This window comes from Diabrotica undecimpunctata, chromosome 1 (assembly GCF_040954645.1).
Source record: "Diabrotica undecimpunctata isolate CICGRU chromosome 1, icDiaUnde3, whole genome shotgun sequence".
NCBI lineage: Eukaryota > Metazoa > Arthropoda > Insecta > Coleoptera > Chrysomelidae > Diabrotica > Diabrotica undecimpunctata.
The window spans coordinates 40641045-40656670 of record NC_092803.1 but is presented as its reverse complement, the minus strand read 5'-3'; the positions used below and the strand labels follow the sequence as shown (position 1 = coordinate 40656670).

Sequence of the window (15626 nt, the reverse complement as noted above, 5' to 3'; positions counted from 1 at the left end):
GTAACCGTTCCATACACATCCGTATCAACCTGACTAGTTTTTTTGGAAAGCCAAGTTCCTGCATCGCTGTCCACAGTCTGGCCCTGCATACTCTATCAAATGCTTGTTCAAAATCTATGAACATCTGATGAAGCTCACGATCAAACTCCCAGCATTTTTCCATTATCTGTTTTATTGTGAATATCTGGTCAATGGTAGAGCGGCCCGGTCTAAATCCGCATTGATAATCTCCAACGATTCCTTCTGTGTATGTTTTGGTTCTTTCTAGCAGGATGTTTGCAAGGATTTTGTAGGTGGTGTTTAGGAGTGTTATTCTCCGGTAGTTAGTACATTGTTTTTTGTTTCCTTTTTTGTGTATTGGTACAATAACCCCTTCTTTCCATTCATCTGGCATTGTTTCTTCTCGCCCAATGTCTGTTCCAAGTGGTTTCAGCAAAAAGGTCAGAGAGGCTACAAAGTTCTGAGCCAATGTATGTAAGCAAGCGGAGATTTTTCACAAACACTTGCAAATCAAAGAACCTTTCAATATATTTAGTGGTTTGTTACACCGATTTAAAAAATGTCACGGGATTAGTGAGCTTACCATTCAAGGTTAACTGCTCAGTGCCAACGAAGAAGCAATGGTGAAATATTTCTATGAACTGGAGACTAAAAATACAGAAAATAATCTACAACTGTCTCAAATTTATAACTCTGACGAAACAGCGTTTTCGTCTAGCGTCTAGCAGTCATAGACTTAAACTGATTGTGACTGACAATCCAAAAAATCCTCACATTTTGAAAAACATAAACTTCATAATCTTCCAGTTTACTATTATAATACTGGGATAAATTATGTCACAATGTAAGTTACATCTTCTTGTAAGTAAAGTCTTATACGCAGAAAAAAAGTTGACACAAAAGGCACCTTTTCTACTAGATAATGCTGGTACTCTTCCCAATAAGCAACCCTAAGATCTGACGATGGAAATTTTTTTGTTGTTTTTTTTTCAGCCAAAAATAAATAATAAATAATAAAATAACTCAAATATGACTGTACATGTGGTAGGGGACCGTTTATGTAACCGCAATTTGCCAGATTTTGTGTTTTAATTTGGTAACAGCACCTATTTATTTGGTAACAGACTATTAATTTATTTAGAACTCGTTTTGGTCTCTTCAGGTAACGGATAGCTAAATATGAATTCCAACACCAAGCTAACAAACGTCCCCAGAATGTTTTCCAACTCAGTAGTAAGCGTACAAGGGTGCCATAGCCATAAACGAAAACAATTTATTAATTATTATCGTTTCCAGATCTCTTTTAGAATCCCGTCTCGTCTCGACTCGAATTCGGGACAAGATCGAGACAAGTCTTTTGTATTAAGTGTCAAGACGAGACGAGATGTTCTAAAATATTCTCACCTTTATTTGCTTTCTTAGAATTCAAATATTCAATAAGTTCTTTACGCCCATTGTTATTATCCGAATTATTCTCATATAATGAGTTTATATCCATAGTATGTGGATCGGAATTAGAAGTAACATTATTCAAATGTGCTGATCTGTCTTCATTAGATAATTCAAAGTAATTTCCTTTATAATTTTTTTTTACTTTTTCCAATGATTGGCAAAGCCACTTTTCCCCAATTAATCCAATTAAATGTTTCTAATTTAGGTCTACTATCTAACAGCAAAACAACACAATAAATTCAATTGGTTTTGTTATAATATTTAATTAAGTATCCCTTGCTGCTTGAAAAGCCAAGAGCACATTTTCATCAGTTGGACATTTGTCTTCTTTGAAATGAGACCGCACGATCGTCGGCTCGGCCGCTAAGCGTTCAGCAGTAGTGGCACAGCGATAAGCATTGCCTCCAAAATCGAGCCGAAACGTACATGACCTTGGCAGGCCTGATCTAATAGATCGATTAATCTTTACAGGTCCAGTAGATATTTACCATTCATGCTAAGAGGTATGAAAAGTAGTGAGCAGTCATTAATATTCACCCTGTATATTTTTTAATTAAATCCTAATGTAATATGGAATTTGTGGCAAACATATAACATATCGAGAATTTCGAGACAAGACAAAATTTTTGGGTTCGAGTTCAATTAACTAATTATGTATTTGGTAATAAAATGTTGCATGTATTACCAAAGATCAAATTTATTCAGCAGTTCTGCCTGATTTTACAGACACTTACTAGTTGTTTTTTGTTTCAGAAATATTAACCCTGGCGTTGGTGGGTGTTATAATGGTTTGCAGTTCATGTCTCATATATTTATACAATCCTCTACAACTAATCGTTAACAAGGTAAGGAAACTATAACGCCAGATTGACTTTTTTTATATTAAAATATGTACCTTCCCTTTCAGATGTCAAAGATAGAACCAGGAAACTTTTTATATGGTTTATGGCAGGCACCCCCATACGCGCCAACTCTAAAATTCTACATTTTCAACGTAACTAACCCAGAGCAATTTCTGCGAGGCGAAGAGAAACTGAATCTTACACAAGTTGGACCTTACTGTTATAGGTAACAAATTATGAACATTTATTTTCCTAAATAAATCCATTCACATTTATTTATAACCCAATAAATGCGAGGCATTTTCCAATACATTTTATTTTCTTTTAGAGAACACCTTACTCACGAAAATGCTTCTTTTAATGAAGAAGATGGAACGATAACTTTTAATCCATTAAGAAAGATGACTTCTTATTCAGAATGTTCTATAGGAAATGCCTCAGTGGATACACTTTTGGTTCCTAATATTCCGTTGATTGTAAGTAAAAATATATTATTATTTATGTAAAAATTAGCTCATTGTAGTCACCCTTCCACATTTCCGTATATATACATATATATATATATATATATATATATATATATATATATATATATATATATATAAATATATAGGATAATTTTTACTCTAATTAATCTGTGGTCGCTGCCTGTTTGAAATTTATTTGTTACACTGGCTACAATGGTTACAATAGGCATGTTTTGGTAGTGTGCAAACCGAACCAGTCGTTCTCCCCTTTCATTTCTCTCACCGACTCCATAGTTTCCCATGACTTGTTTCTTACCATTTCTCTTTCCCATTTTGGAATTAAAGTCTCCAATTAAACACTTGAAGTGACTTTTATTGTTATTTAATGCTTTAGCTGTTCCTCTATTTCATCGTCAATATGAGTAATCGTTGAAACGTATATTTGTATCTCTCCTTACAACTATCTCTTTGATAGTTGTAAGGTTAAGCTAGTTACTCTATCCGAGATAATAGTTATTTCTACTACTCTTCTTATCCATTTCTTGTTGATTAGGAATCCAATACCGCCTGTTTTGCCCGTTGTGTTTCCTGACGCTAATTCCAATAGCTCTTTATCTTTCCGTCTTCATCATCATCATCATCAACTAGCCTCTAATGTCCACTGCTGAACATAGGCCTCTCGCATGCTTTTCCACTTAGTCCGATTTTGCGCCATCTGACTTCAATTTGTAGTCACTCTTTTTATGTCATCTGTCCATCTCGTTGGGGGCCGACCTCTTTTTCCGTTTTACTTCTACATAAATTTCTTGTTTTTAAGAATATAACATAATTTACTAAATACTACCCAAAAAAGCCTGGGTGTTATTTAAATTTTTACATTTTTCATTTTCTTTGTGTATTATGATTAGTTGTCCAAAAAACATATTTACTTATTTTGTTGTCTAGGTGAAATTCCTCGTATTTATCGATGAGTCGTTTAGACAAAAATATTATTACTGCATGGGGGTTTCTAAATCCATTTTTTTCTTCTTGTTTAAGAACTTCGACCAGAAAGTTTAATCTGTTTGAAATCTTTGTGTATATTCCAAATGCAGTTAGTTTCTTGTATCTCTTATTCTGCTTAGGGTGCCTGTCACATGAAACATGGTTCTGAAACATAGTTCAAAAGCCTGAAGTTTTGATAGAGTTTCCGCCTTTAATGTCAACGTTTCTACTCCGTACAAAAGCACTGATTACAAGTAACATTTAAGGAGCCTTTTGTTTCTAGGGTGAGGTCATGGCTCTTAAACACAGAGCTCATAGTAAATAATGCACTTTTTGTCTTTCCGATGCGACATTTAATCTCTTGGGTATTGTCCCACGACTCATTGATAATAGTTCCTAAGTAGTTGTATTGTAAGACACGCTCAATTCTCATTTGGCTCACATACAGATTTGCTCCAGTTATGTTTTGCTTGCTGATTATCATTAGCTTGGTTTTGTTCGTGTTTATATCCAGTCCATACGTTTTACTTGTTTTCTTTATTTTGTTCATTAGGTTTTACAGCCCTTCTATGGTATTGGAAAATACTATTGTACCATCTGTATACCGCAGGTTATTGAGCTTGACTCCATTTATTCAGATGCCTTCATCAATATCTTTTAGAGCCTCTTTAAAAATGTGCTCCGAGTACAGATTAAATATCAGTGGTGAAATTATGTACCCCTGTGTTTCACCTCTTAAGATTTTGACCTGATCTGTATACTCTCCATCTATTCGGAGCACCGCTGATTGATTCGAATACAGGTTAGCAATTATTTTTAGGTCTCTTCCGTCAATCCCTGTCCTCTTCAGCACTTCCATCATTTATTCACGCCTGACTCTATCGAAAGCCTTCTTGTAGTCCTGTAATACCTGCACGCTAAATAAAGCTTCCCTTGTACCAACGGCGTTCACAAATCCAAACTGATTGGGCGCAATTTGTTCCTCGCATTTCCGGTAAATTCTTTTGTGGATGACTTTTAAAAACAGCTTCAGCAGATGGCTCATTAGGGTTATGGTCCTATAGTCTTCACAAACCTTTGCTCCTGGTATTTTGGACAATAGTACGAACTCTTCTTCTTTATGTGCCGTCTTCTACCGAAGGTTGGCGACCATCAAACGATAGGTTTCTCTGTTTTGTGCCGCATGTATTATGTTCGCAGCTTCTGGTATTTGAAACCATTCTCTCGAATTTCTCAGCTAAGATTTCTTCTTTCTGTCCAAACCTCTTCTACTGGTATTTTTCCCGCCTTGTATATTTCATTAAATATTTCAGTTATTATTTTTATTTGTTCTTCATCTAATAGCTTCAGCAGTTCTGCAGGAATTTCATCAAGTCCCGGTACCTTTCCATCCTTCATTATTTCTTCTGATAGGATTTCGGGACCTGAATTTTTTTGAATGGTGGGTTCTTGTATTGTTCTAAGGTCGTGGCAAAGTTTCTCCAAGTATTCTTTCCATACTCTGGAAATAAGAGTGCAGCATAAGAGACACAAAAGTGTTTCTTATGCTGCACTTCTAATAAATAAATAGATAACCTTCACTGCTAGCCATGGGTTTGGAATTTCTTATCTCTTTAAGCACATATTAAAAAGGTAGAGGAGTCGTAAGTGGCAGAAAGTGCCAGCATATCTCTGCAGCTTTTTTATTGTTCATATATTCAAATATGGTTTATACTATACATCCATTATGACTATATGTTTCTCAAATCAATAAAATATTTCGTTTCGAAATTGTTCGTTTATTTTTCACTTTTTGTAATAACTTAAGAAGTAAACCTAGTAAATTGTTATTAGTAATTTGTATTATATATTTATTTTGTATTACTAACTATAAATATATTTTTAGGGTATTCAGAGCTTTCTTGCCGATTCTTCAGTCATTACGAACATTGGCTTCTCAACACTGAGTGCAACATTAGGCGCTGAATCTTTCATTAATCTAACCATCCACGAATATCTTTGGGGATATTCTGACAAGCTGGTTTCCATAGCAAATCAGTTCGTGCCAAGTTGGATCGATTTTGGAACATTTGGAATTTTCGAAAGGGTATGTATACACAATCATTAATTACTTTATTTTTCTTTAGTATTTTTTTATCAAATCTCTAGTCCTTAAACCTATTTCCATTTGCTACTTAACTTCCATCTTTTATTCATTTGTTCCTTTATGTAGGGTGCCTACTTTTAAATATGTTTCTATACCTTATCCTGTTTTTTATTGTTTATCTCTTAGAAGTTTGTTTATGCATATTTGTAGATTACAAAGAGTTTGTGTTACATTCTAAAAGGATTAACGATTAAATATGTTAAATGTCTGTACGGCTATGTATAAATAGTTGAATAGCTATTAGACCTGTTTGAGGCTTCACTAATGAACATACATATTTAGTTCTATGTATTGACAGTTAATAACAGTTGATAATGTTGAACAATTTAAATATGGAAATGAATGAAAGAATGGAAGGTGGTCAAGGAAGTTATCCATATTTGTAAGAAAGGAATATAGCAGTACTCGTGGTGAGACCTTTTAACTAATTTATGTAACTATCTATTTCTTTTATTTGTAAGAATTTCAATCTTCGGTATACATAGAAATGGTCTATTTTGGAACACTATAGATTAGTGATATTCATATTGAATTACACGTGGAATAGGCTCCAATAGTGTTGTTTGAATAGTAAATAATTACTGTTTACTTTTTTTGTTTTGTTTTTGTCTTTAAATCGTATTGTTTTACAGTTTTCCTTAGCAGTTGTAAACAGGGAACACTTGGGAACTTAAACCTTTTAAGGTTAATTCCTTTTCCCATTTGCGGAAATCTTTCACTTGCTGAAGAGCCATGAAGTACATTTCGTGTCAACCCTCTTTCACGAAGAGAGAACAGCGTGACCATGGTACTCTTGGCCTTTCGGCAAATGACCGTAAGCGAATTCATTGCTCCTACGTGAACACCATTTGAGGGTGGCACGCTGGCTGCGCGGCGTGAGGTTCCACCCTCCCCGTAATGCCTGTGTTGGTACACGAACACCCGACCCGTAGTGCCTCCCAAATACGGGCGAACAAGTGAACTCAGGTAGGAATAAGGTCCCGACCTCGCACGTTTAACAGGTTGCCGCCGAGCAGCCTACTCCTCTACCACTCGTCTCTACTCCTATCCTTTCGCAGTATATTATATCAATAAATTTTTTTTTAATTAATCTGATGTAGGTACCGTAAAATTAAGAATTGATCTTTATGTTTTTTCTTTACTTCTTCACTATTTCTGCACTTTCGAAATTGGACCGACGATCACTAACTTAGCGTTCTGGCGTATCATGGCATGATATGACGTAAACGTTGTTGCTTAAAATTATTTTATATTTAATGCTTTAATATAATATTTAAAAATCAACAAATTTTAATGTAATTCATTGCACTAAGTTTTAATGTTCTTTTATCTTTTCTAGCTTCTATCCAGAGATAACGGCAATAACGTCACTATCGCTCTGTATCCGGATAGAAGGAAAACACGCTACCCCAATATACTTACTCAAAACGAAACTCTTGCGGACTACCACATCATCAACTGGAACGGGAAACAGGGCTTGCCAGAGTGGGGATACGATGGTAGTGACGAAGCAATTTCATCGACCAAGCGTTGTCAATTAGTCGAAGGTGCTTTCGATGGAACCTTTTATCCTAGACCGATGACAAAAAAAAGCATCACTCTGTTCAGAAAAGCTTTCTGCAGACCTGTATCATTGCAGTTTGTCGAAGAAGGATACACGAAGCAAGGATTTAGATCTTTCAACTATAAAATGCCGAATAATATGTTTGCTAGCCCAGAAGAAAATAAGGATAATGAATGTTTTTGCTTTAAAGGGGATTGTCCTGGAAAAGGGTTGCAAAATATAGGTCCTTGTTACTACGACATTCCTATAGTGCTTTCACAGCCCCACTTTCTCAATTCTCCTAGAGAGATAGTGGAAAGTGTTAATGGTATGAACCCCTCCGATGAAAAACACAGCAGTATAGCTAAAATGCAGCCTGAACTTGGCATTCCTCTGGATGAATCAGCTTTGAGAATCCAAATCAACCTGGGAGTTAGAGAAACAAAGTTTAACAGCAAGACTAGACCTTTTAACGGCCTTACACTTCCTATACTGTGGGTCGAACTCTCCTGTGATTCACTACCGCCCCTAGTGGACTTTCTGCTAAGAGTAGTAGTAGACGTAGTACCCATATTTCAAAAGGTAGTTGTTTATCTATTGGGGATATTAGGACTAGCATTCATTTCTGGAGCAGCTCTTCTTACATTATTCTTCACGAAGACTACAATTCCCAGATCATTAAGCATCGCCTCTGAGTACTCGCCAATACCTCTTATCACTATTCCTGCTCAGTATTTTAAAGAAAAAGATTTTCGGATAAGTAAATGATCATATTTTGTGATATTGTTTAAAATTCGGACCTGAAAAGTACAATGCCAGTGCAGTATAGAATTTAAGTGAAAATAGTACCGCTGCCGTGGATAGAAGGTACGAAATAATGGCAAGACTCGGAACACTTTTGCTCTTTGGTACCTACTTATTAGTGCAAAAAGTAAAATATAAAATTGTCCTTGAGCTTCAATATATTGTTAAACGGAATGTAAATGCGACCTAATATTGTTGCATATAGTAGCATTAGATCTAGATTACTTAAAAAACACCATGTTCCTTTCCCGCATGGATATTTATGATCTTTTTACACCTTTTAAATTGCGGTGGTGGTTTTATTGAACCACAACAAAACATATATACTAAACTGTCAAAGATCTAGTATCACGCTATGAATAATCGCAAGGAAAATAGCTACCATATTAAATTTGAACAGAACGTTTTATATATACCTGTTGTGTTGATATTGCATATATTTCAGAAATTTTTAAACTATCTGTTGAAATCCAAAGTTGGAACTCGGACAATCATTATTACGTTACTCGGATAGTGCTGTAATGAATAATGAGAATATAATAAGATTCATCCTCTTCTATAGCATCATCCAGTAACTGCTTCTTAATTGATCTTGAATCAATCAGAGGCGACATCTTAGAGATTTTGGTATATTAATTGATTTCTATAAAAATTAACCAAAATGTAAAATAAAATTCATTTTTTAAACCAATTGTTACCAAAGATTTTTTATAATAAGTTATCCTATAAAAACAATTACAATTGTATAATTACTAGAAATAAACTCATAAGGTTTCCATCCAGTAAACAATCAATATTTTCATAAAATGTTCTTTACCAAAATCTAAACGTTAAAAACGCACCAGAGACTGACTGATACATACTTAATAAAAAGGACATTCAATTTTGATTTGTTAAGCCACGGTTGGAATATTGCTGGATATTGAATTGACAGTTACAAGTTCATAACCTAAAAATCTCAGTGTCCGTTCTCCCAGTGCGACAGAGAAAACTAACGCAAAGCAGTTCCTGCATCTCTTTCTAATTTGTCAGGTTTATCGACCACGTGATCTAAATAACCAATGAGAAGGTCATGTGGTCGATAAACCCCGCCCATTCGACAGAGATACAAGGAATGATTTTCGTCAGTTTTCTCCCCCGAACTGAGGGGACGTGACTGTATTGCAGCAGTCAGTCTATCTTGAATTTTGAATTATAAACATGTCTATGGCACAGAATAATAAACAATCAGAATGCCTACTCTACTTGTCAAGATAAGTACGCGCATCTCGTTCGCGTAGACGGAATCAGCCATGTTTTAAACGGAACCGATGCTGTTCAGTGAAATTTTATTTTGTGTGCATAGAAAAATTAACCCGGTTTAATTTATTTACGGCAACCATAGACATAAACACTATTTTATTCGTACTTTTAGTTGAAGTATAGATTAAATTATTTCAAATTTACTAAATTATTAATCTCTAAAAATTTAAATTACAGTTTTGTCGTAGCTTGTCATGAATTTCTCAATCCGAGTCTATGCTTCCGTTTAAAATATGGCGATCGCGGGCTTACACACTTCAAAGGCAGCATGTGAGAGTAGGCATTCTGATTTTTATTTATTCAGTGTCTATGGTAACAGGTAAAATGTTTGTCCTTTTATATTAACGTATTTAGAACAATTAGGAAAGCCTAAAATTGCCTTCGTGTCACTACGTCCATTAGTATTAGCTTTTGTACATAGACTAGACCAAAAAGGTGTATTTTTAACAATAAGGAAATACTTTTAATTTTTGTTCTATCTTGTGATGTATCAAGTACTTAAGGTATTCAAGGCAAGCCCAATTGACGAAACTATTGAATGTTGTACAATATGTATGCACAGAAGAAGCAGTATTATAATTTAGACATTGTTAGTTATAAATAAAAACGAAATAAATTACATTACTATATTTAAATATTTTAGATCCAGCATTTTTCAATGTTTCAATTATGCTTCTTCGTTCAATGGAAAATTAGACTCACAATTTTGTTTTGTGAGTGTCAGCTGAGTTTGACTGGACATATTTTGTACAAAAATGTGATAGAAATAGAATGTAATTATATTTATGGTTTTATATGTGTCATTTGTAAAAATGTTGTGGATTACGAATAAATGTTAATAATATACTTGATTTTTTTCCACACAAACCAAAAAGCAATGGTAGTTTTTTAAATACAGGATGACCTGAAATGACCAATAAGTAACAGTATTGAACAAGTAAGGTTTAGAATACATAAAATTCCAGAAGGATTAAAAAAACGAAAATTCTATGAATATCCTTAGAGCTTTCTCTAAAACAAACTGTGGTGCAGATCCCAACATTAGTTTAATGTTTTATCGATCTATGATACGACCAATTTTTTATTGTAGCCGTCACTTGTACGGAAACACACTTTAAAAAAAATTGAAGTACAGGAAAATAAATGTCTACTACTGTGCCTTGGGTACCTATCTTAAATCTACACCAATTGACGTAATGGAAATTGAAGCAGTTGAACGTCCATTTAATTTGCGGAGTCAGTACCTATACCAACAGATATATGTAGCTCTTCATCATTAGCAGAAAACCACATTATTTTTTATCAAAGGTATACACAATTTATCTATCTTAGATTTGACTAAAAGTATTGGTTTAAGAAAAAATCTCCACTTCTGGCGGAAATCTACAGAAATCTTTCAAAATATAAAGAAGTTCTATATCGTGGGCTTACGACCAAAAGACACTAAGTCAAAATTGTAACTTTTGAGATAAATGGATTTGAAAGTTTAAACACTAATGATAATTCATACAGACCTAATAAGCTCTTTGAAATACTCTTAGCATAATCTTCAAATATTTCAGAGTTAATTTAGATCATAAAATCATAGACAGACTATTCTAAAAGTACCTACTGGTATTACAATTCGAGATGTAATCGACCCTCCCAACGAAAACTCAGTTGCTTTCATCAAGTCCTCGTAGATACATCGTCTCAGGACCAGCAACTTCACGTGGAGTCATACGTCGCCATGTTACCAAATCCACTGGTAACTTTAACATCATAATATTTTAATTTAATTTAAACTAAATTTAAAAAACAACTTTTAACGGGTTTTTACCCAGATATTTAGTGGCTCAATACATGTATACCCACCTAGTGCACTGATGATGGAATATGGATTCCGAAGCCCGATTGGTTTTTTTTTAATTATATACCTTTTGTAAAGGATTTTTAATAAAAATTTTTGTTATATATGACATTGTGACACTAATTATAATAATAATTAACGACAAATTGCCCAGTACAATACACTGCTATTATTCATATTCGGAACAAGTTTCTTGATCTGTAGAGCACTCTGGTAGAATGTCTTCACTAGCAGGCCGCAGGGAGTTATAAAACTCATGGTACATTGCTGGTATCAAATTGGCTTTACATAAACTTAATAGACATGAACCTGCGACAGAAACAATACCTACTGAATTTTCACCTCTAACCTTACAACCAAAACACAAAAAACGAAACACAAACACACAAAACAACCCAACAAGACCCAATATAACCCTTACAAATACATTATAGAACACCCACCAAATATTTGACAACAAAAACATCTAAATAAAATTTTAAAATTAAACGAACAGGCCACTTAAAAGACTATTCATCAGACAAAACAGTACTCCTCAACACATTCCAACCCCTAAATATCCACGAGCTTCAGATAAAACTAAGAAACAACATCGGCGATAACATAATCTCCATTAACTATCAGTTGCTATCAACAAGTCCTCGTAGACACTTTGTCTCAGGACCAGCAATCTCATTTAGAGTCTTAGGTTGCCATGTTATCAATTCCACTGGTAACTTTAACATATTAACATATAAGATCGAAAAATGTAACCTTAAACTAATAACATTTAACGGGTTTTTACCCAAATATTTAGTGGCTCAAAACATGTAGGTACACCTAGACACACTGACGATGGAATATAGATTCCGAAAACGTTTTGTGACATAGCCCGATTGAGTGTTTTAATTATATACCTTTTATAAAGGATTTTAAATATTTTTTTTTAACTAAGAAGAAGTCTTCGAAGAAAGAAAAATGGAAATACGAAGATGAGCTAAATTTTTTAATACCATACTTTCAAAAACGAAACACAATATCCAATGTTGCATCAGAAAACGAATCTGACGAGTTAACAGTTGTAGAGAAGACTCAAAATGAAGAACATCTCATTGTCTTTGCATAATTTGCAGATGATACAAAAATTTACTCAGTAATTAATATCAATGATATTAACTGATGATGTTACACTACACAGAATGATCTGAATGGTGTAAGGAAAACTATTTAAGTCTTAATGCAAATAAATATAAAGTTTAAACAAGGAATATAGGTGCATATATGCATCTATATTATTTAGTTGTAAGTTACTCTAGGAAACATAATACATACTACAAACGAGGTTTATCCTATTAATGATAGCGAACTGGAACATGTAAATAAAATTAAAGATAATTTTTGACTGTAAACTTTCATTTATTGAACATATATATGCAACATTTTCTGAAGCTTAATAGTTAGAAATATTACTTACATAAAAACTATCAAATTGCTATATTTCTCTTATGTACGTTATAAGCTAGAATATGCCCCTATAATTTGGTCTCCTTTTTATATAGCTCATATTTAGTTGATTAAAAAGGTGCACCGTAATTTTTTAAAATACTTGTAATTTAAGATTAACGGTATATGCCCAGAAAGAGGTGTCAGAAATACAGAGTTATCTACTAGTTTAGACATGGTTTTATTAGAAAGGAGTCGAAATTCTGCTTCACTAACATTTTTATTTAAATTGTTACATAATTCAATTGACTGCCCCGATATTCTTAAACAAATACATTAAAAAAAAGCGGTTGTCGCTGCCCTGCATCAAAACAAAAATCTAATACCGTCATTATGTGAAATACATTTTAATATACCTGCTTATCCCGTTAGAAATGTTTCCACGTTCAGAACTACACAAGCCAGAACAAATCTGATGTTAAACTCCCCCATATGTATTATCTGTGAGTATCCCGAATAAAGTACGTGCTTCCTAGCGGCGGGATATAGGCAACAATATATTGGCCCATAGGGATCCTTAGGTACAGTAGGGTTCCTGGCCTATAGAGCGTCCCACGTTAAGAAAATAACATTGCGGAGATAGGGCCATATATTTAATCGAAGTACTTAACAAATTTTCAATAGGAAGTGTCCACAAATTAATCCGAGCTAAGATACTATTAAATGTCAAATTGGAAAGAAAAAAGATGATCCTAAAAACAAGAAAAAAGAAATGGATTCCTCCAGAAAACAACGACATGTATGAAGATACACTAACCAGACATATACAAGACTTGCAAGACGAAAAAAAGATGTAGATCAAGCAAATGATGGCATAATGAGAGCTCTAAAATATACGGAAAAGGAGTGCTGCACGAACGTTGTGACCAGTAAAGAAAAATTTAGCCAAAATATAGAGGTAATAAGTAAAAGAAGACAGCTGACAAAAAATACGGCTCCAACTACACAACAATGAAGAAATTAAATAAAGATATCCACCTGTCAATCCGAAAAGACGTAAAAGAAAACAATACAAGAGAAATAACTAAAATAATTCAAGAAAACAAAAGTTTCAGGCGGAATACGAACAACAGGGGCAAGAAAAAGATGTACAAAATAAACAACAAAGATGGAAACATTACTACTGATGGAACCAAAATCCTTGAGGTTTTCGAATCCTTTATCTCAAAATGTATGAAAGCATCGACGAAAGGAAGGTTCAGCCCCTGCCCAAAATCACAAACCAGGAATCAGAATTAATGCCAGAAATAACTCCATACGAAATGAAAACGGCACTTTTAGAAATGAAAAATAACAAAACCTCTGGCGATGACGGAGTAGTGATCGAAGCGATCAAACTAGGAGAAAATGAAATTATCCAGGCTTTGGCCAAGCTTTTTACCGAATGCATCTACCAAGGAAAAACTCCTTCGCAATGGAGTAATGAAGTCACTACTTTATTACACAAGCAAGGAGACAGCAACAGATTTAAAAAACTACCTTCCTATCAGTTTGCTTTCACACATATAAACTTTTCACAAAAATTATCAAAAAAGACTGGACGCTAAATTAGACTTCTATCAGCCTAGAGAACAAGCTGGACTTAGATCGGGATACAGCACTAACGACCATTACTAGACTAAAGTGATAAAGAACCTAATAGAGAAGTCTGCAGAATACAACAAACTATTGGCACTGATATTTGTCGACTACGAGAAAGCATTCGATACTATAAGCCATCAGAAAATGTTAAAAGCATTGACAGAATGACGAATAGACCATCGCTACACTAATATAATTAAATATATCTACCAAAATGCCACAGCTAGCGTAAGACTATCTGACACAGTCTCTCAAAGCTACTCACGACGCTTTTAGAACACAATTGTAAGAAGGCACATCTTAACGAGCATGATATTAACATAAATGGAGAGAAGCTCAGTCATTTGAGATTTGCAGATGGCATCGTCCTTATAGCCGATCGTATGGATGATGCAATAATAATGTTTGAAAAATTATATCATGCTTCTTTGGAGGTCGGACTTAAGATTAATATGAACAAGACGCAAGTAATAACTAATCTTGTGCTAAATCGAAATATTGCTGTTGATGGAAGGGATATTGTGCAGACTACATCTTATAAGTACTTAGGACATGAAATTCGGTTGGGCAGAGATAACCAGACATGTGAGCCCCCACATGGCAAAAGATTAGCCTGGGCAGCGTTTGGTAAATTAAACTATGTATTTAAATCGGATCTACCCATATGCCTCAAAAGGAAAATTTTTGACCAATGTGTGTTACCTGTACTCACTTATGGAGCAGAAACATTAACACTCACAAAAAAGGTAGTTAATAAGATTCGCGTGACTCAGATGGCTATGGAGCACCAGATGTTTAGTGGCTCTCTGAATCGAAAAAAATGCGTCGTTAAAATTGAATTGTGTAGGACATGTCGCCAGATTATCAGACAACCTATGGACAAAACGTATATTAGAGTGGAGACCAAGGCAAGAACCAATACGGAGCAAAGGACGCCCACTAACTAGATGGACTGACGAACTGAAACGTGTTAGCATAACTGGATGCAAGCCGCACAAGACAGATGAAAAGAGCTGAGGGAGATCTATGTCCACCAGTGGACGCATACAGGTTGATGATGATATTAGGGAAGTCTAAGGATGGCTTCAGTTGTTGCCAAGATGAGAGAGCACAGGTTAGGATACTTTGATCAAGTTCAACGTTGAGAAGAATTGCTGAGATGCAGGTTCCTGGA

At 34.5% G+C, this 15626-nt stretch overlaps 1 protein-coding gene across 1 annotated transcript in view; it reads left to right on the top strand.

Moving 5' to 3' along the window:
- LOC140448368 (lysosome membrane protein 2-like) overlaps window positions 1-10386 on the top strand; it is an 85161-nt gene extending 74775 nt beyond the window's left edge. The window contains exons 2-6 of the mRNA XM_072541458.1: window positions 2206-2297; window positions 2360-2520; window positions 2623-2770; window positions 5631-5831; window positions 7231-10386. Coding sequence (XP_072397559.1) covers window positions 2206-2297; window positions 2360-2520; window positions 2623-2770; window positions 5631-5831; window positions 7231-8202 — 1574 coding nt within the window. The 3' untranslated portion in view covers window positions 8203-10386. The remainder of the gene's footprint in view (window positions 1-2205; window positions 2298-2359; window positions 2521-2622; window positions 2771-5630; window positions 5832-7230) is intronic.
- The last annotated feature ends 5240 nt before the right edge of the window (window positions 10387-15626 follow it).